This window comes from Odontesthes bonariensis, chromosome 7 (genome assembly GCF_027942865.1).
Source record: "Odontesthes bonariensis isolate fOdoBon6 chromosome 7, fOdoBon6.hap1, whole genome shotgun sequence".
Classification (NCBI taxonomy): domain Eukaryota; kingdom Metazoa; phylum Chordata; class Actinopteri; order Atheriniformes; family Atherinopsidae; genus Odontesthes; species Odontesthes bonariensis.
The window spans coordinates 8,097,067-8,120,921 of record NC_134512.1 but is presented as its reverse complement, the minus strand read 5'-3'; the positions used below and the strand labels follow the sequence as shown (position 1 = coordinate 8,120,921).

The following is a 23,855-nucleotide window of genomic DNA, read 5'->3' as shown; positions in this document are numbered from 1 at the left end:
TAAAACTTTTTTTTTCTTTTTGTCTTTTTATCATCATCTATAATTATCAGGGAACAGGAAAGCAACAATAAAACAGAATAATGTAGTAAAATATTACTATATCATCATTACCATATAGTAGGAAAACACATGCGAAAAGTTGCCTATATTTTTTCAGGAAATGGTGGATATTGACTTGATGTTTGAACTTATTTTCATTTTTCTGTCTTTTACCATCATTCATAAGGAGGAAACCAACAATAAAACAGGAGAAAGTGGTAAAATACTGTCATCATTACCATATGGTAGGAAAACACATGCAAGAAGTGGAAGACATTGAATTGATTTTTTTTTTTTTTTTAACCTGTTCAACCTTATTCATAATGATCAGGAATGAGGAATACAATAATAAAACAAGTGGTAAAATGTCATCATATAGCAGAAACATACACTAAAACAGGTGACAACACATTGTGAAACGTGAAAACGGTGGTGAAAACGGTAGTAAAAACTTATCTGTCCAGGTGACACTGTTTATAATTTTTTAGAGGATGGTACCTCTCAAAACATAGCACAGCACAGACACCTACACCACACTGACGGCACCTGAACTTAGTCTGCCGACGACCTTTAGGCCGGGTACAGTCAGAGCAGACAGCACAGTCTGGTCTGTCATCAGCCTCACTGAGCCAGTGACGCTCAATGAGTCTCTGTGGCATCTCTCCCCCCTCCACTGAAGGCCACGCTCGCCACTGCCACCTACCCCGTAAAAGCCAGATAAAGGGACAGAAGGAGTATGTATGTGTTTGTGCTTGAACATTGTGTGATCCGATGTCAGGATCATTGCGCTGGCGGATAGGCAAAGCAAGGAACTGTGTCTCTTCAGAGATCAATATGTGCAGAAGTTCATGTGATCAAAGACACATCTGGCCTTAGTTTTGTTTAAACAAGTGGTACGGGAACTTGTATTTCTTTGGAAGTTACCTTTTAGCAACCCTCAGTCAAGAGAGCTATCGTTGTCACAAGGATTCAAACCTACGCGGGGAATCCCCAATGGATTTCTAATCCATCACCTTAACCTCTCGGCCACGATAACGACATACAAGTCTGCTCCCCTTTAACATTCAATGGTTACAAATCATCATTTTCATGAAGGACTTCAACTCCTGAGACAGACCTAAGTTGTGGCGATCAAGAAAAAGCTTATTTTTATTTTTGAGAAATGGTCAGTTTTCAAAATGGGGTTCTAGCAAGGAACTGTGTCTCTTCAGAGACAATATGTGCAGAAGTTCATGTGATCAACGACACGTCTGGCCTTAGTTTTGTTTAAACAAACAGTCCAGGAACTTGTGTTTGTTTGGAAGCTAACCTTGATTAACCCTCAGTCAAGAGAGGTATCGTTGTCGGCAGGATTCGAACCTACGCAGGGAAACCCCAATGGATTTCAAATCCATCGCCTTAACCTCTCGGCCACGACAACGACATACACATGTGTTCCCCTTTAACATTCAATGGTTACAAATCATGATTTTCATGAAGGACTTCAACTACTGAGAGAGACCTAAGTTGTGGCGATCAAGAAAAAGCTTATTTTTCGTTTGTGAGAAATGGTCAGTCTTCAAAATGGGGTCCTAGCAAGTGTAGCAGTCACAGTGCCGTGTGGATTAAGAGTTTTCAAACTTTGACAAAACCAACATTCCTGTGGGGGATGTTTACGTATGTGGATACAAACCAGATCTTCATTTTCTTTCCACAAAGGAAAAAGAGACAGAAACTGCCTAATTTACGTTAACCTTCTCCCTCTTAAGAGCTTTTGGGAAGTCGAACTTGCAACAGACGCTTGCAATAAAAATTGGGATAGACTCTAACGAACAAAGAACTCACTCTTGGAAAAGTGGGACACTTACTATCTTATCTGGACCATAACTCGAAAGTTGACACTTTAACACCCCTTTTCACCAGCAAACCGACCAGATGGCTACATACGAACTGAGAAGACTTCATAAGACTCACTTTTAGTCGAATCTTAAAACCATATTAAATGTGTTTGATAACCGTGTACAATTTCTTTCAGGTTTCCAGCTTGATCACAAGACGCATATAGAGACAATTTGTACGATTCTGGCTTAAATATTGACAAAGAACTGATTTTGGTGGAAAATGCCCAACCTGCCTGATGGAACCACATTGCCCCCTTGTGGTCTGCAGTGTTGATTAGTTGAACATTTAAATCCCAGAGGACTCAGTAAAATGGACAAGATATATGCAACTATTAACTTCTAACGATGTCCCTTCGGTATCTATTTGGTATTTGTTTGGTGTCCCCATTGTTAACACAGAAAATTAACATTGTGTGGTTCACTATTCATATGTCACGATTTCATAGATATTCATCTGAATTTTGAAAGTCATAATTGTCTTTATCATGTGTGTTATTTTGATGTCTTTATATCACAAGTCTATGTTATATCTTTAATCTGCATATCTTAACAAGATGTGGTGTTTTCAGAATCACCGAGACAAATGTTCTATGAGACGGAGGAATGGAGAAATAAGCGTTCCTTTGTCTCATCCAGAAATCCCCACGTAAAACAGATCATCTTACACAGACACCAAGGCAGACATGCACACAGTTCAAGCATACCATTGGCTGAAAAGGTAGTGTAAGCCCCACCTCCGAGAGTCAAAACCCGGAGCCCGCGAAAAACACTCTCTCTCTAGTTCTCTCGTTTGCTGGCTCGCTTCAGGCGTCTTGCCTCTTGCTTCTTGCCTCTTGTTCCAGAAGGGTTCCAACCCAGAGTTTCAGAAGGAGATTTGAGCAGAGAACAGCTGCTCAGAGAGTTTTGGAGATGGTTTGAGCAGAAGAGAAGAGCTCACCAGAGTTTGGGAGTTTTCCCATAATCTCAGGAGAGAGCGGAAGGACGTGAGAATAACGATGCAGCGGACGACCGGAGGAGACCCTCCAGAACCCAGTGAGACCCCGGAGACGAGAAAGAAAGACCCGAACAAAGATAAGAACAGAATGAAGTTTTCCTACCCAGAAAGCCAACTCCAAGCAACCTTTTATTAATCTTCTGTGAACTTAAGTTCACTTCATCAGAGAAGCAACGGACCCACTGACACTCAGAAGATTCGATCATCTAACCACAGCCCTCGGCACCATCGTTCCCGTTTCCCAGTGAAAGAACCAACTGAGAAGCTAAAAGGTCAGCCACCACAGCCAGGAAGGCCCAGAGAGCGGAAGAGAAGTCCCCTGATTGTGTCGTATGCTTTCTTTACGTAATGTCTGTCCAACCAAACGAGAACTTCACGAAAGTAGCGAGATATGAGACTGATTATTAATTGATCATTAAATTGGTATTTTAATTTAACATACCAGGATCGTAAGATTTTGAACAGTTTTCCTCCCTGACTGTGACTTAAATTAAGTTAAAACCTAGGTAGGTGGTGCCCTGAATTCGAGGTAAGGTTTATTTGAGACTGTAAGAACATCTCATAAATCCTTATATTTAATACGTATATAAATACCCAATAACGCTACACAAGGAACTGTGTCTCTTCAGAGATCAATCTGTGCAGAAGTTCATGTTATCAACGACACATCTGGCCTTAGTTTTGTTTAAATAAATGGTCCAAGGAACTTGCGTTTCTTTGGAGGTTAACTTTCAGCAATCCTTAGTCAAGAGTTATCGTTGTCGGCAGGATTTTAACCTACGCGGGGAAACCCCAATGGATTTCGAATCCATCGCCTTAACCTCTCGGCCATGACAACGACATACACATAATTGTTCACCCTTAACATTCAACGATTACAAATCATTTTTCATGAAGGACTTCAACTCCTGAGACAGACCTAAGTTATGGCGATCAAGAAAAACCTTATCTTTTGTTTATGAGAAATGGTCAGTTTTCAAAATGGGGTCCTAGCAAGGAGCTGTGTCTCTTCAGAGATCAATATGTGCAGAAGTTCATGTGATCAACGACACGTCTGGCCTTAGTTTTGTTTAAACAAACAGTCCAGGAACTTGTGTTTGTTTGGAAGCTAACCTTGATTAACCCTCAGTCAAGAGAGGTATCGTTGTCGGCAGGATTCGAACCTACGCAGGGAAACCCCAATGGATTTCAAATCCATCGCCTTAACCTCTCGGCCACGACAACGACATACACATGTGTTCCCCTTTAACATTCAATGGTTACAAATCATGATTTTCATGAAGGACTTCAACTACTGAGAGAGACCTAAGTTGTGGCGATCAAGAAAAAGCTTATTTTTCGTTTGTGAGAAATGGTCAGTCTTCAAAATGGGGTCCTAGCAAGGAACTGTGTCTCTTCAGAGATCAATCTGTGCAGAAGTTCATGTTATCAACGACACATCTGGCCTTAGTTTTGTTTAAATAAATGGTCCAAGGAACTTGCGTTTCTTTGGAGGTTAACTTTCAGCAATACTTAGTCAAGAGTTATCGTTGTCGGCAGGATTTTAACCTACGCGGGGAAACCCCAATGGATTTCGAATCCATCGCCTTAACCTCTCGGCCATGACAACGACATACACATAATTGTTCACCCTTAACATTCAACGATTACAAATCATTTTTCATGAAGGACTTCAACTCCTGAGACAGACCTAAGTTATGGCGATCAAGAAAAACCTTATCTTTTGTTTATGAGAAATGGTCAGTTTTCAAAATGGGGTCCTAGCAAGGAGCTGTGTCTCTTCAGAGATCAATATGTGCAGAAGTTCATGTGATCAACGACACCTGGCCTTAGTTTTGTTTAAAAAAACGGTCCAAGGAAGTTGTGTTTGTTTGGAGGTTAACTTGCAGCAACCCTAATTAGTCAAGAGAGTTATTGTTGTCGGAAGGATTCGAATCTACACGGGGAAACCCCAATGGATTTCAAATCCATCGCCTTAACCTCTCGGCCACGACAACGACATCAAAATAAGTGTTCACCCTTAACATTCAATGGTTACAAATCATTTTTCATGAAGAACTTCAACTCCTGAGACAGACCTAAGTTATGGCGATCAAGAAAAAAATTATTTTTCGTTTGTGAGAAATGGTCAGTCTTCAAAATAGGGTCCTAGCAAGGAGCTGTGTCTCTTCAGAGATCAATCTGTGCAGAAGTTCATGTGATAAACAACACATCTGGCCTTTGTTTTGTTAAAACAAATGGTCCAAGGAACTATTGTTTCTTGTAAGGTTAACTACCATCAACCCTTAGTCAAGAGAGTTATCGTTGTCGCCAGGATTCAAACCTACGCGGGGAAAACCCAATGGATTTCGAATCCATCGCCTTAACCTCTCGGACACGACAACGACATACACGTGTGTTCCCCTTTAACATTCAAAGGTTACAAATCATTTTTCATGAAGGACTTCAACTCATGAGACACACCTAAGTTGTGGCGATCAAGAAAAAGCTTATTTTTCGTTTGTGAGAAATGATCAGTCTTCAAAATGGGGTCCTAGCAAGAGTTGTGTTCTCTTCAGAGATAAATATGTGCAGAAGTTCATGTGATCAACGACACATCTGGCCTTAGTTTTGTTTAAAGAAATGGTCCAAGGAACTAGTGTTTCTTTGGAGGTTAACTTTCAGCAACCTTTAGTCAAGAGAGTTATCGTTGTCAGAAGGATTCGAACCTACGCAGGAAATCTCAATGGAATTCAAATCCATCGCCTTAACCTCTCGGCCATGACAACGACATACACATAAGTGTTCACCCTTAACATTCAAAGATTACAAATCATTTTTCATGTACGACTTCAACTCCTGAGACACACCTAAGTTATGGCTATCAAGAAAAAGCTTATTTGTCGTTTTTGAGAAATGGTCAGTCTTCAAAATGGGGTCCTAGCAAGAGCTGTGTCTCTTCAGAGATCAATATGTGCGGGAGTTCATGTGATCAACGACACGTCAGGCCTTAGTATTGTTTAAAAAAACAGTCCAAGGAACTTGTGTTTCTTTGGAGGTTAACTTTCAGCAACTCTTAGTCAAGAGAGTTATCGTTGTCGGAAGGATTCGAACCTACGTGGGGAAATCCCAATGGATTTTGAATCCATCGCCTTAACCTCTCGGCCACGACAACGACATACACATAAGTGTTCACCCTTAACATTCAAAGATTACAAATCATTTTTCATGAACGACTTCAACTCCTGAGACAGACCTAAGTTGTGGCGATCAAGAAAAAGCTTATTTTTCGTTTGTGAGAAATGGTCAGTCTTCAAAATGGGGTCCTAGCAAGGAACTGTGTCTCTTCAGAGATCAATCTGTGCAGAAGTTCATGTTATCAACGACACATCTGGCCTTAGTTTTGTTTAAATAAATGGTCCAAGGAACTTGCGTTTCTTTGGAGGTTAACTTTCAGCAATACTTAGTCAAGAGTTATCGTTGTCGGCAGGATTTTAACCTACGCGGGGAAACCCCAATGGATTTCGAATCCATCGCCTTAACCTCTCGGCCATGACAACGACATACACATAATTGTTCACCCTTAACATTCAACGATTACAAATCATTTTTCATGAAGGACTTCAACTCCTGAGACAGACCTAAGTTATGGCGATCAAGAAAAACCTTATCTTTTGTTTATGAGAAATGGTCAGTTTTCAAAATGGGGTCCTAGCAAGGAGCTGTGTCTCTTCAGAGATCAATCTGTGCAGAAGTTCATGTTATCAACGACACATCTGGCCTTAGTTTTGTTTAAAAAAACGGTCCAAGGAAGTTGTGTTTGTTTGGAGGTTAACTTGCAGCAACCCTAATTAGTCAAGAGAGTTATTGTTGTCGGAAGGATTCGAATCTACACGGGGAAACCCCAATGGATTTCAAATCCATCGCCTTAACCTCTCGGCCACGACAACGACATCAAAATAAGTGTTCACCCTTAACATTCAATGGTTAAAAATCATTTTTCATGAAGAACTTCAACTCCTGAGACAGACCTAAGTTATGGCGATCAAGAAAAAAATTATTTTTCGTTTGTGAGAAATGGTCAGTCTTCAAAATAGGGTCCTAGCAAGGAGCTGTGTCTCTTCAGAGATCAATCTGTGCAGAAGTTCATGTGATAAACAACACATCTGGCCTTTGTTTTGTTAAAACAAATGGTCCAAGGAACTATTGTTTCTTGTAAGGTTAACTACCATCAACCCCTAGTCAAGAGAGTTATCGTTGTCGCCAGGATTCAAACCTACGCGGGGAAACCCCAATGGATTTCGAATCCATCGCCTTAACCTCTCGGACACGACAACGACATACACGTGTGTTCCCCTTTAACATTCAAAGGTTACAAATAATTTTTAATGAAGGACTTCAACTCATGAGACACACCTAAGTTGTGGCGATCAAGAAAAAGCTTATTTTTCGTTTGTGAGAAATGATCAGTCTTCAAAATGGGGTCCTAGCAAGAGTTGTGTTCTCTTCAGAGATAAATATGTGCAGAAGTTCATGTGATCAACGACACATCTGGCCTTAGTTTTGTTTAAAGAAATGGTCCAAGGAACTAGTGTTTCTTTGGAGGTTAACTTTCAGCAACCCTTAGTCAAGAGAGTTATCGTTGTCAGAAGGATTCGAACCTACGCGGGAAAACTCAATGGAATTCAAATCCATCGCCTTAACCTCTCGGCCATGACAACGACATACACATAAGTGTTCACCCTTAACATTCAAAGATTACAAATCATTTTTCATGTACGACTTCAACTCCTGAGACACACCTAAGTTATGGCTATCAAGAAAAAGCTTGGTCAGTCTTCAAAATGGGGTCCTAGCAAGGAGCTGTGTCTCTTCAGAGATCAATCTGTGCAGAAGTTCAGGTGATCAACGACATGTCTGGCTTTTGTTTTCTTTCAACAAATTGTCTAAGGAACTTGTGCTTCTTTGGAGATTAACTTTTAGCAACCCTTAGTCATTCGACCTTACGCGAGGAAACACCACTGGATTTCCATCGCCTTAATCCATCGCCTTAACCTCTCGGCCACCACAACGAGTGATCACTCTTAACATTCAACGGTTACAAATAATTTTTCAAGAAGGATTTCAACTCATTAGACAGACCTAAGATATGGTCAGTCAAGAAAAAGCTGGTTTTTTTTAATGTCATATATTCATTCAATAAAGAGACACCCCATAAAAACAAAACACCCCATAAAAACAGGCAGGCATGTGTCCTTACCCTCCACACGTCGACATAATCTACGTCAGAGGTCAGCAGCACTCCATCCTTTCTTGGGTAAAGCTCATCACCCATTTTCTACAGAAAAAGCAAACGTTGTTGGTCAAACAATGCAGTGAGTGACTGTTCTTCAAAGTTTAGAATTGTGTTAAAAAGATGTAACGATAACCAGTTATTTCACAGTGATGAAACAACTAACACTGTTGTGGAAAAGGGTTTTAGCTGCTATAAACTAAGTAGTTCTGACTATTTCACAACTGCCATCTTTCCTGCAGAGACCAGGACTGTAGCTGACGCGAGCTTCCACAAAAAACATCATACATCAGTTGTTTTTGAGTTTGAGTACCAAAATTAAACTGAAACCTTAACAGGCAGCTTCATAGATGGGACCCCAGAGCATTTTTAATTGTCTCCATTGAAGCCTATCAAAGTCTAAATCTGCCTGAGTAAGAAACTATATACATTTCCCTTTAATAGATCTAACACTGATAATAAGGGTAATTCTCTGTAATCCCTGTGGAATCCCTGTAATTCTCTCCTATTTATTTAAAATAACTTGTGAAAATCGTGATCAACTGTAGTCCAGTTTGTGTTGCCTGCATTACCCTTAACTTCCCTAAATAATGAGCTACACTTTGTGTATGTTTATGTTATGTTGTGTTTTTTTTGTTTTTTTTCGGATAGCTTTCTTAAGGGCTCTATTGCAAAATGAATGCTTTATTTTGGGTGATTCATCATTTTCATGTGTATTGGGAGAGGTGACTGGCTGGTGACTTTCCAAGGAAAATTTCAAGTGATAGATACGTTTCTCAAAAAAAAAATTTTTTTGATCGCTTTTCCAGTTAAAACAGGCTACCGTTGTTCTCAGTCTTCATTGTCCAGATATTTTTCTGTTATAGAAATTTGGACACATATTGTTTTTACACATTTTTTTTTAACTTATTCTTCTCTTTATTTATTACGTACTGTAAAGCCCTTTGGTACATCGTAATGATTGTTTGTAAAGGGCTATATAAATAAAATACATTTACATTTACATTTACATATGTCACTGAGAGCTAGAAGAGACCAAAGGAGACTTGTCATGTTAGGATCTTTTTTCAGAGCCTTATGAGCATAGGAATAAAGGCAGTAGTGGGAGAAGTAATATAATAATTATTCAGATATTGAACCTTTAAGCCAACAGGGAAATGCACAAGGTAAAGGTCCAGGTAGTCCAGTTGGAGATCTTTCAAGGACTTATTGAGGCACACAGGGATGTCTTCTGGGGCATGATGGGTATCCCACAGCTTTGAAGAAAAGGTACAAAACAACACATTATATACAATTTATGGTAATAGGCAGTATATTAAGCATAAACCTGCTCCCAAACCTTGCTGACGATGAACATGTCTTCACGCCGGATGATGCTTTGCTGCATCTTGGAGCGCAGAGCTTTGCCAATGTCCACCTCATTGTTGTAGCAGTACGCGGTGTCTATGTGGCGGAATCCAGCCGCAATGGCGGCCTCCACTGCCCCCTGGATCGAGGTTTGTGGCAGCTGGCTGGCCTGTGATAAGGACAACAGTTTAGAAGATAAATAAAACATAGTTTGTCAAAGTTCTCAGAAAAAAACTTCAGCTACTTTAAGACAAGTTATGATTACATGTGAGTATTTGGACAATTGGCTACATGCTTCAGCAAATTAAAGGTGAAATTAGACACGAGATACATCACTGAAGTGTTCAGTTCCAGTCTAAATCTGAGCAGCTTTATAACAACAATCTTTATCTGATAAGTCTGCCTATCAGAATGACCAAATATGTCATTTATTTGCCTTTATTATAACCCATAAGGGCCTCTACTAGACTAATCTACCACTGCCCCTGCATGCAGTAGGAGGTAAATACGTTGGATGGAGTCAGTACTCACTGCAGTTTTGCTTCCTGGTTGGGTTTAGGAAATTATGTAAATTGTTTAGGTTTAAAAATCAAAACTACTAGTTTAGGATTAAAAAACAACGTGGTTAGAGCTAAAATACATCATTTTTACTGCTCCACCATCTCCCTAATAAATGCCACTTTTACACTTCACATTGAATTGTCCTCATGACCAAGGGAGGAGAAATATTCTAGAAGATAATTACACTGTAGACCTTTACTTCCTGCACGATCTAATCACCCAATAGGTCGCTATTTGGAGGAGTACAATCTAATTTCTAACTTATTTTGTTCATTAACTCCCAAATTGAACAGGTCCATAGGAGTCCCTTCTTTTACTTATGATTAAATTAGGAACATTATCTCATCCAAGATTGAACTAAACAAAAATGCATCAATTACACGGAAAAAGTTGGAAGGAATTTTCCATATACTTTTGCTGATTGAAGATCAGTTCATCTTCTTCTCAGTTAACTATTCACATTAACAGAAATTGTAACCGGAGGTGCCCAAACTCTCACTTAGCACTGTATAAAGAGACATTTAAAAATGAATAATAATGATATTGATTCATTTTTCTACACAAGGTACTTCCCCATGCTAGTTGCTTTCTCATAAGTTACAGTAAACATTTATTGATCTTCTCATCTTAATTCTCAAAATCTCAAACTATTCCTCCAGGTCAGCATTTGGAGGAGGACAGAATTCAGTCTCTCCAGTCACATTCTGTATCAAAATTCAGTTTATAGTTCTTCATCTAAAAGGTTTTGCAAAGCATCAGAGAACATAACACTTCATACAGTAATAAAGCAAGAATAAAAAACTGAGATATGACAGCTGGATAACGAGGACTCTTCAGTAAAGTGCAGATATTTGAATGTGGATACCTTCCATGTCCCCAGACCTAGAAGTGGCATACGTGCACCATCATTTAGCTCAATGTGCCTGGCCACCTGTGTGTCCTCCTCTGAGTACATTTTGCCACATCAGGAAAGAAACAACAAAAGAAGAAGCGCAGCGCACACTGTCGCAGCTTTCCTCTTCCTCTTTTTCCCTTCTCTTTCTGCTGTGTCAACGTCCTTCCCTTTTCTCTGCTGACTCTACTTACTCTGAAGTGTTTCTATCCCCCATGACTCCATTTTTAACCCACGCACAAGTTCCTTTTTCTTTCTCACCTATCAGACCACGAGTTAATCATTGGACAGTGTTCAAAGTACTTCACCTCTGTGAAGTATTTATGAGTAAATACTGAGTGAGTATGGGCATGTTGCAAAGGTCACTTTTCTCACATTGAGAGTAGTGCACACACACACACACACGCACTGCAAATGTGCTGTAATGTTCAGAGTTCAACATTAGAGGTTGATATTTTATCTCTGTACCATGCAGCTGACTTATAAATGATGTAGATTTGATTAGAATTTTATTCAGCATATCCAGTGATTGAGTCTCACTAATTTCTTCTAATTTATTACTTCTAATTTAGTAGAACATACAAAATACTTAATAGTTGTGAAAAAGGCTGCCTAAATGGGACTGACATGCTGGCCCTTTAAGGGGCGGAGCCCAGACTGCCAGTGAGTAGCGTACAGACCAGAAAGAGCAGAGATGAGAAACGAGCTGCAACACGAGTTTACAGTTAAAGTTTGTGTTGTTTAGTTTGCTGTTTACAGTTTGTTTGCCACCTCATTTTGATTTGTGTGCGTGAAAAGGGAAGTAAGTAACATTGCAAAGTTAAGAATGTAGTTTACTTAGCAAAATATACCCGTTTTTACTCCTAATTGATAGGCTTGTTCATGTGTACATTTAATGAGTGTTACTTTTATTTAGAAGCAGCATATTGATAATTATTATTGCAGTCAGTCACAATGTAACTGTGATATAATTTCAGTTAGTTATTTGGACTTATTTAGACATTGATGTTGTATCATTATTCTTTATATATATAAACTCTATTTCACAGACTCAAGATCCAGATAAGAATATGCAGTACATTAAAAAGACATTAAAAGACATATAACCCCCCCCCCACACACACACACACACACACACAGAGACAATCATTTCATAAAAATCAGATTGGGGATAGGCCCACATACAATTGGCTTTTCCAGTATTTCCAGATGTCAGAATTCTATTGGGTGTCACTTTCCTTTATATTAGACAAACACCTTATGATTCCATTTCTTGATAGATTTAATCTACACATAAATTTATACATAAGGCTCCTCATTAGAGCCTGAAATGTGGGCACATTTGCAGTGACAAAGAGAGCACTTGCACTTTCCCACCTTGGAGCTTTAAGCAAAATTCTAAGTGCATCATTATAAGCCAACTTGATCTTATTCATCTTAGTTCTGCTGTAACTACACCAAAGATGAGCTGTATATAGTGGAGTACAGTAAGTTTTAAAAAGAGATATTTTGACCTCCTTCACACACATATAAAATTTTCGTGCCAGCATATTCACCTGAGCATACAGCTTGCAACACTGACGCTGAATATCATCATCATCACATAAGTCATTCCTAAGAATATGACCCAAGTATTTTGCTTTAGTTACAGTTGTCAGCTCACTGTCATTTAGATAAAAGGAAGGGAAGTGTAGTTTTTTATCCTCCTTAGTCCTGACAATCATTACAACACTCTTTTTTAAGTTGTATTTGATGTCATACTCTACACACCATACTCTGAGCAGACTCTAAGCAGTCGCTGTAGACCAGCACTACATATAGGGAGACAGGACAACTAAGTCATCAGCATACAATAGATGATTAACAATTTTATCCCCAACCATACGTCCAGTCTTGCATTCTTTTAATTTCTTGGATAGATCATCCATATAGAGATTAAAAAGAAAAGGGGAGAGAATTCCACCTTGCCTGACACCATTGGTAACCAAGAACTGGCTAGAAGATGCTTCGCCCCATCTGACCTGCATGGTTTGGTGGGAATACCAATACTGTAGAATACGTATCAAGTATAAAGGAACCCCTCGTTCATATAATTTTAAAAACAATTTTCCATGGTTGACTCGGTCAAATGCCCTAGATGCATCTAAAAAATACATAAATATTGTGGAGTTCCTCTTCTTATATTTTGAAATAAGCTCTTTTAATGCATAGATACACATATCTGCTCCATGTTTATGTTTAAAACCAAATTGATTGTCAGTTGTTTCCACATATCCTTGGAGTCTCTCCAAAAGGTACCGCTCTAGGGCTTTGGGTATTATGGTGGCAAGTGCAATGGGCCTATAGTTGTCTGGACTAGATGCTTTACATGTTTTATCTTTAATAACGGGTACCAATAGTACAGATAACAGAGAGTCAGGTAATATGCCATGTGCTAACAGGCCAGAGAAACACAAAGCAAGTAGCACTGAAAGTCTGTAACTAGCATATTTCAGATGCTCAGCAGTGATTTGGTCAGGACCACTGGCTTTATTCACTGCTAGCTTCCCAATGGCATTGCACACCTCGTCTGGTCTAAAAATCATACCATTATCATAACCAACATCATCCACTTTAAAAGCAGCACTTTCAAAACAGTTAAAAATTTCCCCAAAATGCTTCGCCCATAACTCAGCAATATTCCCATCCCCAGATACACCATTTACAGTGGAAGGAAGAGGCATCTTGCTGTTGTTAATAGCTTTAACTTCATTCCAGAATTCCTGGACTTTATTTTGATGGAGTTTTCTAGCCATTGAGTTTGCCCTCATCATTTGATCATTTCTTTTTACATAACGTACCGCATATTTATACCTGGCATTAGTGGCCTTCTTATGCTGAAACTCTGGGCCATGTTTTACTTTTCCAGCAGCAACCCAGTTTCTTAAGGCTTCTTTCGCCTCAGAGTGGAGATCTGCCACATATGCATTCCATCCAGGCCTTACCTTTTGTTTTTTCTTATCTTGAATGAAACGCTTACCATCAATAATCAAACAGTTCACTATATTTTTATACATATTCACTAAGTTATTCTGATGGTCTGGCTTTTGACAGTTAGTATCACAAGAGAATACAACATGTGGGATATAAACACTGCTTAGACTATTATCAGTTAATGCATTGTATTTCCAGAGAGCTTAGCCCAGTCTATCTTCTTACATGTATGTTGGCATCTATTATTAGTAGCCAGTTCTGGTAGACTGCTCAGATTCAATACCATAGAAACAGGAATGTGGTCTGATATGGTCAGATCATACAGAATCATTATTTCAGATAAACAATCATGGGCATCAGCTGTGCATATACAGTGATCCAGCCAGGATGTTGTATGCCATGCTTCACTGATATATGTATAACTGTTCTCTGGCAGCATCACTTTACTGGAGAGCACTAATTTACTGTTTTGACAAAAGAGCTGTAAATGTTGACCAAACAAAGACTGGTTGTCTGAGATGTCAGCATTCAGATCACCCATAACAAATATACTTGTACATTCATTTTCTTGAATAAAAGAGCTAATGAATGCTAGTCTGTTCAGAAATTCATTTTCATTCGTGTTGCATTCACAAGGGGTGTACACATTTAAAATAATAAACTCATTTTTATCATATGTAACCTTGATTGCTATGGCCCAGTCAACATTTAAACGTATCACACTTATCAGTGGGTCATATTTCTTTTGCCAGAATATGGCAACAGCGCCAGATATTCGGTCCCGTACTAACCCCAAACTTAAATCAGTTGTAGACTCCCCTGCCCCATAGAAGTCATTATGCACCGAACCAAGTTTGTTGAGGTCCTGTTTGGGCAACAGGGTTTCTTGTATGCATAGAATGTCCGCGCTGTCAAAGAGTTGGTCAATCACAATGCGTCGCGCTTTGTCACTAGCACTCTGTCCTAAGCGCAGGCCACGCGCATTGTATGACACAGTTCTCATGACAACAGTCCAGCATTGACCGCAGCAGATGCCCCGGCCTCAGACACATTAATACTCCTTGCCACCCCGAGAGTTTTTAAGGCCACAGTTTTTCGTGCTTCGTAAAAGCGGCGAACAAAGTTTCCCTCTGGCCAGAGCTCCGGTTCTTACATTTCCTCGACCTTTTCGCATTCCACAGTAATTTTGAATGAGTTATAGCACTTTTGAATACTGTCAATCTTTTGGCAAGTCACATCACGATGTAGTTTATGCTTCAGGTAGCAAGACACTTGTTCTGAATCTACATCAGGGGAAAATCTTGAAGCGAAGACACTCACCAACTTGGTTTTTACGACCTGTATATCTCCACATGCACTGGTTCCAACAATACCACTTTTCTTCTCTCTACGAGTCGTATTCAGACGTGGTTTGGGTTGAAGCTGGGCCGTCTGTCCTTCAGCCAGGTGCTGTCGTCGTCGGCCCTTCTTGACCACACTGCTATATGTCGGAGAAGCAATTAGTCTGGGAAGTTGCTCTGCGTTCCCCTCCGCGGTGTTTACAGTAGGATCCGTGGTTTCAGGCACCTGCCTCGCGATGTGCACCCCTGGGCTTACAGTCTCCCTGCCCGATAGCACAGGCACACTTTTCGCAGGGGCGTCGCCTTTCTCAACAGCACTTAGCCGCTGATTTAGCCCTGTTGCTATAGCGCGGAGATCATCGCAGTGTCCAGTTTGTACAGACGCAGCTTGCTTTAGTGATGAAATGTCCGCACTCACACGTTCCAATGTCCACAGCATGCACGAGACGTCAATACTGTTGTAAGTTACACGAGGAAGTTCATCTAGATGATGAGACACAAAGCGAGGGATGTTTTCCCCGGCCTCATTAAGCACTTTTAGACAGCTTTTCACATTGTTTGCGTCTTTTTGCGGCCCCTTATGCGTAACAAGACGCTGAGATGTATGGGGGCACAGATCAAACAGTACCTTCTTCGAGGTGTCGATCCACTCGGACCCAAAATGGTTCAGTCAACAATATAATATCGTCCTGACTGAGTGTCTTCATTTTTACCACAAGAAAGTTCAGTAGTTCGTCTTCCACCAAAGTTTTGCCGTTTGCTGTAGTATAAATCTCTGGTTTTAGCCGTGTTTTACTCAGAGTGGCGGCACCTTTACCTGCAGTGTCCGCCATCTTCTAGAACCACATACAATTCTGTCAAGTGAGGAATAAACAGCAAATTCAAGTCAAGTAAACACACTGGAGTGCGACTGATTTATTTGGAGTTCTAACCGGACTCACAACAGTGATTTGAACCTTCCAACCAGCACAATTACAATAACTATCTTTTAATAGTTCTTTACATTGTGTATAAACGTAGCTAAGAAATAGAAAAACGTTTGCTTCTCTTTGCCCCTTTTAAGAAATCTGGCTTTATTTTATTTGGGAATTTTCCAAAACAGGAAAGGATTGATGTTGAAATGGTTGATTTGTTGTTGGATTTAAGTCCTAATTTCAGCATCATTTCAAATTACCCACAACTGGAAGGATTTGGTTTACATTTTGCATGAAGCGGATAGTGGACAACTGCTGGTTTATCTTTGATTGATGTTGCAATGCTACCCTCTAACATCAAAAAAATATTACATCTGTTGATATTACTCTTCAGTTAATGATTAAATAAGCTAATTTCCCTGTGAAAATCTTCATCTGGAGGCACAGTTTTGCAAGAAGATCAAATGTTTGCACGTTAAGTATGTTGAAAAAGTCAATAGATTTAATACAAATGACTTGGTTTTTTTCATAAAATCAGCCGGTGCCATGTGTGTCTGTATGCAAGTCTGCTTTAAACATGCAACAAAGAACTGCGATTTGATGTTGTAATGTGCCCTTTATTGCCATCAGCAGTTTTTAATAAGCTCTTTTACGGCTGTGTAAAGTTTAAAGATGTGCCGTCGTTATTTTCTGCCTGATGAGGTGGACCTGAACGAGCTTCCAGAAGATGTCCTGCTGCGCTCCATTTCCACAGCTGCCTCAATGTCTCCAACTGTAAAAACACAGACAGTATGCTGTAAATGACAGTAAAAACCAACAGAAAATGACTATATTGTTAGTTTTAAAGAAGAGAAGCATACCTGAGTTTGTATATGTTCCTATATCTGGCAGAAGGGCAAAGTTAAATGAGTATAGGTTCTGCTCATCTGCCTCACTGTTGGGATTGATGAGCAGATTAGTGATGTTCTCCACAAGCATGTCTGAAGAGAGGAGGTGACAACGGAGGTTAAAAATGGACAATCAGGGGCCTTATTCAGAAGGCCGAGACTTTTCGATTTACCAATGCAGTATGTGATGTTGTCAGAGGTGACAGGAACGGGTTCATCGATCTCATCTAAAAGAACACTGATGGAAGCCTTCAGCTGGTCCACAGTCTTCTGAATAACACAGTGCTGCTCTTCCAGAGAGTCGGCCAGGTTGGTGTGGTTCTCCAGCTCAGACTGCAGCACAGAAATACACAAGAAGTCACTGATATTCTGTTTTGATGAAGTCAACTGCGTTGACAGTAAACAGACAGAAAGAAACAGACTAAGATTCACCTCTAAATCCTTGATCTGACTCATGCCCTGCTCTTCGTGTTGTTTATTTCCTTGCTCCAATATCAGGGTGTCACTCTGCAGAAGAAACTCATGCTTATCATAAAACTGTCACTAAAATCACTGTTAGCATGTTTACACGATCTCTACATACCTTAATCTTGGCTATGGAGGTCTCCAGCATGTTCCATTTGCTGTGCAGCTCAGAGATGTAGTTCATGAGGACTAAATTTATCTGTTTACTTTGCTCAAACGTGAGGCCTATCTGACTCAGGTTGCTTTCTCCGTTGGCCTCCACCAGTGCATTATAGCACTGCCTGTACATCTCTAGCTGCTTTGTTCTCTCTGTGCAAGCGTTACAGATCATTAACACATGTTTCAAAACACAAAGCTATATCTGTTTGCAGACATAATAGAGAAAGAGTCTGAGAGTCTGTTTTCATAGTTTTTCACATAGCTGCAGGGGATCAGATCAAATTGGTTTTATAAGTGTAAAGTTGTATGCAAATGAGTATGTTTCAATCACAAAGTTTTAAAAGTTGGTTATCAGTGTTGCCACCTAACTTTGAGTAAACTGTAGTGTTTTTGTTTAAAATGGACATATTAGTCTTATTTTCAGCACACATATCTATTTTAGGTGTGAACAAGAAAACATTTGCATACTTCGATGTTAAAAACAAACAAAAAAAACATCTCAGTTTCTTCATACTATCCATTTCCCTTTCATTGTATTTCAGCCAGTCTTTTTATGGCCCACTACAAACACAACCTCTGTTCTGATTAGTCAGCTTCCATTTAACCTAATAACCAGCTACAAACTAATTTTGCTAGATGTCTGCAAATTCAGGGGGACTCTAAACTCTGTTCTTCTGACATTTTGACTGACATTTAGTAGCCTAGCAAGCCAGACCCCTACAGCAAAAAGCTGTACAGGGGTCTAGTGAAGCTGGATAGCAGTGTGGGCGGGACAAACGGTTGCTGTTAAGTTGCCTCTGCACTCAACGCCACGCAATAGGATGGCGCAACAACCAATCAGAGCGAAGAAGAAGGATTACATAGTCAGCGCGACGGAAAGTACAAATTAAACTTTTACCGTATCCGGTGGGCAAAACTCCGAAAACGTCCTTTTTTTCAAGAAAAACTTAAGTGCAGTTATCTGTTCGTCTCGCAAAGAAAAATGTATATTTAAATCTTCTAGAGTCGCTGCCAAAGCCAAATCGAAAGACTGTTCGCTGGGCGCAGCCATTGTTTACCTCTCTCTGGAACTACACACTGAAACGTCGCACCTCTGTCGTCACTAGGTAGCCCGGCCTCCGACCCCGCTCCTCACGATTTGATTGGCCTGATTAAGTTTCGATTTTCAGCCTCGCAAAACGACCACAACGGTCGCTAGGGGCATCTAGATTTCTAGGCTAGACATTTAGTAGTTTTGTGTTGAATGAGAGTAGGACTTTTAACCAGTTATAATGGCCAATATGACCCTCCAGCTGCACACATTTTAGGAAGGAGTAAGCTGACATTTTTCTGTGGGCATGTCTTGGTATACTTTAAAATGCTTATGACATTAACTATTAGCAGTCTGAAAACATAAATCTTAAAACATGTACAGTTTGTATGTAGTAAAAGATATATGGCAGCAGTATAATGAAGTGAGTGGCATAGCTCACAGAATATTAGGATATTGTGCTTAACTGTTTAACAACATTTCTGTGGGAGTATTTTACCTTTCTTCTTTGAGTCTTTCTCCTGAACTGAAAGAATAATTTCCTGTACTTTCTTCTCCATGAAAGTCTGCAGTTTGGCATCATGTTCAATGACCACTCTCAGTTCCTTCATTTTTTTGCTGAACTGCCTCATCTCCTCTTCAAGGCTCTCCTTCATTTCCAACATTTGGGTGTCATCATTTGATCTTCCGCACAACACAAAAAAATGTAAGGCATCGCTGCTCGGCCTTCTAAACACGTGTGCCACGCTCACTGACAAAATATGTGATTTCACCTCTGATTGAAAGCTGCTATGGCACCATCTTCTAGTTTCTCCATCATGTCTTGCTGCGCTTCCAGCTGTTGATCAAGTGTCTTCTCAATGTTTTGTCCTGTTTCTCTAAGTTTCAGCATGTGAGCAAGGTTTTTACGGCAGTCGATATTTCTTTGCATGATCACATCAAACTTAATGGTATCCTGTCAAACACAACCACACAAAATTAAAGGCATGAAGATTGAGGGAAGGTTTAAAACTAAAGTTTGTGTTTCACTGGGTGTCTCATGTATAGAGGTTAAAGGTTCTCGATTCAGCCAGCCCAGCTTTGAGTCCTAACTTGTGGCCCAATTGTTGCAAGAAAACACCTCTCTCTGGGCCCGCTTTCTTATCATTCTACTTTCAAAACAGTGACTAGTTGTGCCCATTGTGAGTGTTCATTGTTGCAAGAATTAGATGTGAAGGTTTATCCTCCTTTGCAACCTGGAAGTCCAGAAAATCAGGGTAAAACTCTGTTGAGTCTGTCCGGAGCATGTGTGGTCAACCTATCTTCAAAGGGCCATGCATTTTAAAATGTATTTGAAAACATGATATCATACTAGATGTCTAAATAGTTTTCATCAAATATTCTTTGTCAAAGAAAGCCTTTCCCTGTTTCTCAAGCTGGTGCGACAGCATGTAGCCAAATACTGTTATCGATTTGTGGGATTTTGCCAACTTTTTATGGTATTTTCTGGGCATTATCTCTTTCCAGTTACCATTCTTAGTTTAAAACTAAGAAAATCTTTTGACTGTCATGAACATCTCTTGGTGATTTCAATTCTTAGATGGCAACTCATGTTTAAAAAGGGCAATATTTTTTATTTCATGAAGTATTTATACAGAATCCATTTGTGCCATAACAGCTGCTGACCTTCCTGAGACGTCTAGTTTTGATATCTAATCCTAACCAAGTGAAGTTATTGGGTAACGTAACCAGGAACTGACAAAGTTTCTGTCTAACATATGTGAAAATTGCATTATAAGATACTGAATAAGCTTCTAGTTTTAAGTCCTTCTCTTGTTTTTGCATCTTTACCTCATCAAGGTTCCTCAAGGTGTTCCTTTGGTAGCTGCTGAGTTTCCTTTGAAGTTGCAGGATGCCATCTTGGGCGGCTAACCTCTCAATAATCTTTCTCTCTGCCGTATCTATCTGGAGACACAGAGGAAGGACAGTTCGATACTTATAATACACTATGTGATTATTGTTTTAGGGCGTCCACATCCATATCGATGAGGACTAATTCAAATAGACGGTCCTTGTTGGAAACAGTGCAGCACAATAACATTTCCATACTGTTCACAAAATGTTTAAAGTCAGCTCTTTAATGTCACAGCTTTCATTTCCATGTCAAATCCAATGTGCTGTTGAATATCCTTATTTTAGCAAGCGTGTAATAATTCAGCCAGAATGAATAAGATAATACCAACTCACTGAGCAATGTAGTTTTAACAAAGGCCACTTTGTTACTCAGGCTCCTCTCCTGTGGAGCCAGAACCACATTTGTTTTTGGACAACAGACACCTTCAAGTACTTCTTTAGGATCAGTTTTAAAAAGTTTCTATATGTATACAGGTTCTATTCATTGTTGACTCAGGTGAGCCTGAAGCATGTCTTGGTTGTGCTGCGATACACTCCAGCTGCTGGCACCTATCATAATGCACAGAGTACTCTCTGCTCTCATCTCTCTTTATGAACACCAGAATTCCATGTAACAAAGTTTGTCCTTGTGTTTCCTGCCCTGGAGGTACCTCTGACCTCCCCAGTCCACAGTTACTGTGATAACAACACCGGGTGCTGTTGTCTCTACCTATTTTGATGTTCCATTCTCACCAACAGGTTGCTGTCCTCCCTTTGTCTTGCTCTGTTTGAGGTCGTTTGTGCCATTTTTGTTGTTAAGCGGCTCCATACAAATAAAACTGAATTAAACTGACAGCTATTATGAGATTACTGATCAAAATAGAAGAAATCAAATACTTTTGCATCTGCCTGGTGTAGTGTCTTACACTTAGCAGAGGTTCAGAAGTGCATCAGGTTCAGTGTGTCCAGACAGGAGATAAATAATGGTAACATAAACATCTGGAGAAACACCCCTTAACACCCCATGCCTAACTCCCTCAGTTAAGAATGTCAAGGACAGCCACACCAGGGATATAAACATACCCATATATCTTTAAGCCTGACTAGCGAACCCACCCAGGGTCACCAAATGGTTTACCCTCCATAAGGAGAGACGCACCCTCAGTGGGGGGAGATGACACAGACTTTCAGGCTTCGAGGATCTCTCCAGATTTGATGCATCATTCTGTAATTCTGACACATACTAGGTTGGCAATAAAATACTTCTGTGTTTTTCCATGTCTGTGTCAGCAGAGTTCTTCCTTTAGGACCAATCTCGCGACGTCTATCGAGAAAGTCGTTGATTGATTGTTTACCTTCCGGCTCCGTTTCACTCCTCACATGATTTTTGGCCGACGCACGCAAGCGACGGAGAACCGTCTCCAGGAGGATCCTAAATCAGCCTAAAAAGGCCTCAGTATGCTTCTCAGTCGCTATCCGTCAATGCGTCTCCGTAGCCCGTCCTTTTGAAGTTCTTCGTCGGGATGTCGGATACGCAAGGCAATTCACCTCCCGATCAGTAAGCGTCGCTAACGACCCAATCTCGCGACGTCTATCATGAAAATCGTTGATCGATTGTTAACCTTCCGGCTCCGTTCCACTCCTCACAGTGAACGATGGCGACCGAGAGAGAAAGACTGTTCTTGGAGTTAGAGCTTGTTGAAATTGAAATACAAATAATTTTGTTGACTGACACACAGCAAACTCTTTCAAAAATGGCGGTGTTGTTGTTGTGAGAGGAGGGTACTAACTAACCGGAAAAGTGATTCCGGAAATGATGTTGTAAAATTAGCCGGCCAATCACAACCATTGCGGTCTCCCTCTCCTCGACGGATAGATAGAAATTTTGGCCGATGCACGCAAGCTATGGAGAGCGCCTCCGGGAGGGTCTCCGTTGACGGAGAGGGCTCTCCGTAGGCGACCATAAATCTGCCTTTACCCTCTACACATAGGCTGTTTGAAGGTGACCATCCCTTATACATTACACTGTTTTACCTTCTTCTCTTCAGACACGAGTTGTTCCCTCCGCAGACTGATGAGCTGCTTATATTGCTCCAGAGTACTTCCATTTCCACCCTTAAGGTTGTTCATTGTCATGTCGGTCCAGAAATCAAGATTTGTTGTTGGGGATGTTTGGTTCTTCTCCACTATTTACTTCAGTAATACGCTAGTTAAGCATATCATGGCAATTCAACAACAAACAGAAAACCCTACACAGAATGTTTATTTTCGAAACCGAGGAACACAGCCTGAGTGAGCTGTTATTTAAATGAATGTAAAAAAGTGTAATTTTACAAAATTACAACAAAATATGTACACGTAGCTTCCAAATGCAAATGTCAAACTTGGACTCAGCACCAGATAAACACCAGATCCTTTGCCTGCAGCTCCCCATGACACACAGCTTTACATTTCTATCAGAGAATAAGAGGGTCCCACATATGAAACTGCTGTCATTTCTATGTAAAGACAAATTGAATAACAATTACCAATAACTAACTCCATCTGTAATTTACAGTAGTTCCCATTGTTTGCAGTATTATAACTTGGGATATTTTCAGGTATGATGGTATGAAAGTAGGTTAAGGTATGAAGACTTTTGATTTCCCATCCATCCATCATTTTCTGCTTACCCTAAGTCGGAAAGCCGAGACATCCTTTGCTCCTGCGACATTCTCCAGCTCCTTCTGGGGGATATTGTGGTGTTCCCAGTTCAGAAGGGATGTATGATCCCTCCACTGTATTCTGGGTCTGCCCTGGGGCCTCCTCTCAGTTGGACTTTCCCACAAAACCTTTAAAGGCAGGCGACCAGGAGACATCCTAATCAGATGATTTTTGTTGCACATTTTAACATTGCAGAATTTTGCACAAAACATGAGTATCTTGATTTGGCGGCCTCATCCAGTCTAAGCAGCCCAATGGCAATGAGGCAGCAGAAAGCTCAATATTATCAGTGCCCAAATTATTCTTAATGGTGCTGATCGGCACCAGCGTGAGAGTGACCTTCTCTCCTCAGGCTGAAAGTTACCCAAAATAAACTCTTTTTTTCAGGTTCAATAAATCATCTTTCCTGCTCTTTATGTTGTTGCTAAGAATTGAGCATCATCTTATCTTGTACTTTTACAGGTCAGTGTTCCTTGAATGTCTATTTTTTTGGATCAGCTTTTTTGGGAAAATGATTTTTATCTTTA

General features: G+C 40.2%; 2 protein-coding genes and 11 non-coding genes across 14 annotated transcripts in view; all 13 read right to left on the bottom strand.

Moving 5' to 3' along the window:
- The window catches only part of LOC142383682 (aldose reductase-related protein 2), a 30,246-nt gene extending 18,971 nt beyond the window's left edge, over positions 1–11,275 (bottom strand). For both annotated transcript variants that reach the window (XM_075469334.1, XM_075469335.1), the window contains exons 1-4: positions 10,959–11,275; positions 9,525–9,701; positions 9,325–9,441; positions 8,153–8,230 (exon numbers count right to left, since the gene is read on the bottom strand). In XM_075469334.1, the coding sequence (XP_075325449.1) occupies positions 8,153–8,230; positions 9,325–9,441; positions 9,525–9,701; positions 10,959–11,048 (462 nt within the window). In that variant the 5' untranslated portion in view covers positions 11,049–11,275. The remainder of the gene's footprint in view (positions 1–8,152; positions 8,231–9,324; positions 9,442–9,524; positions 9,702–10,958) is intronic.
- Positions 1,378–1,459, bottom strand: trnas-uga (transfer RNA serine (anticodon UGA)). The gene has a single exon. It is a non-coding gene; the product is annotated as a tRNA-Ser (tRNA).
- trnas-cga (transfer RNA serine (anticodon CGA)) lies at positions 3,670–3,751 on the bottom strand. The gene has a single exon. It is a non-coding gene; the product is annotated as a tRNA-Ser (tRNA).
- On the bottom strand, positions 4,056–4,137 carry trnas-uga (transfer RNA serine (anticodon UGA)). Its single transcript has one exon. It is a non-coding gene; the product is annotated as a tRNA-Ser (tRNA).
- Positions 4,441–4,522, bottom strand: trnas-cga (transfer RNA serine (anticodon CGA)). The gene has a single exon. It is a non-coding gene; the product is annotated as a tRNA-Ser (tRNA).
- On the bottom strand, positions 4,829–4,910 carry trnas-uga (transfer RNA serine (anticodon UGA)). The gene has a single exon. It is a non-coding gene; the product is annotated as a tRNA-Ser (tRNA).
- trnas-uga (transfer RNA serine (anticodon UGA)) lies at positions 5,601–5,681 on the bottom strand. Its single transcript has one exon. It is a non-coding gene; the product is annotated as a tRNA-Ser (tRNA).
- Positions 5,986–6,067, bottom strand: trnal-caa (transfer RNA leucine (anticodon CAA)). Its single transcript has one exon. It is a non-coding gene; the product is annotated as a tRNA-Leu (tRNA).
- Positions 6,371–6,452, bottom strand: trnas-cga (transfer RNA serine (anticodon CGA)). Its single transcript has one exon. It is a non-coding gene; the product is annotated as a tRNA-Ser (tRNA).
- trnas-uga (transfer RNA serine (anticodon UGA)) lies at positions 6,761–6,842 on the bottom strand. Its single transcript has one exon. It is a non-coding gene; the product is annotated as a tRNA-Ser (tRNA).
- On the bottom strand, positions 7,148–7,229 carry trnas-cga (transfer RNA serine (anticodon CGA)). The gene has a single exon. It is a non-coding gene; the product is annotated as a tRNA-Ser (tRNA).
- Positions 7,533–7,613, bottom strand: trnas-uga (transfer RNA serine (anticodon UGA)). The gene has a single exon. It is a non-coding gene; the product is annotated as a tRNA-Ser (tRNA).
- A 5,540-nt stretch (positions 11,276–16,815) lies between the features above and the next one.
- On the bottom strand, positions 16,816–23,483 carry LOC142384563 (coiled-coil domain-containing protein 63-like). The gene is made up of 9 exons (XM_075470862.1): positions 23,298–23,483; positions 20,584–20,697; positions 19,527–19,708; positions 19,253–19,437; positions 17,683–17,873; positions 17,532–17,606; positions 17,273–17,432; positions 17,073–17,192; positions 16,816–16,984 (listed from the first exon to the last, which is right to left on the bottom strand). The coding sequence occupies exons 1-9, from the start codon at positions 23,481–23,483 to the stop codon at positions 16,896–16,898; spliced, it is 1,302 nt and encodes a 433-aa protein (XP_075326977.1). The 3' UTR covers positions 16,816–16,895.
- Between the last annotated feature and the right edge of the window lie 372 nt (positions 23,484–23,855).

What these genes read in the sequence shown, in the direction of transcription:
- LOC142384563 (XM_075470862.1), bottom strand. Translation starts at nt 23,483, where the DNA reads ATGTCTCCTGGTCGCCTGCCTTTAAAGGTTTTGTGGGAAAGTCCAACT. An exon ending in TCTCGGCTTTCCGACTTAGG is followed by an intron (nt 20,698 to 23,297) that starts GTAAGCAGAAAA and finishes CTGTGTCTCCAG; the next exon opens with ATAGATACGGCAGAGAGAAA. An exon ending in GTCAGATCAAGGATTTAGAG is followed by an intron (nt 17,433 to 17,531) that starts GTGAATCTTAGT and finishes TCTGTGCTGCAG; the next exon opens with TCTGAGCTGGAGAACCACAC.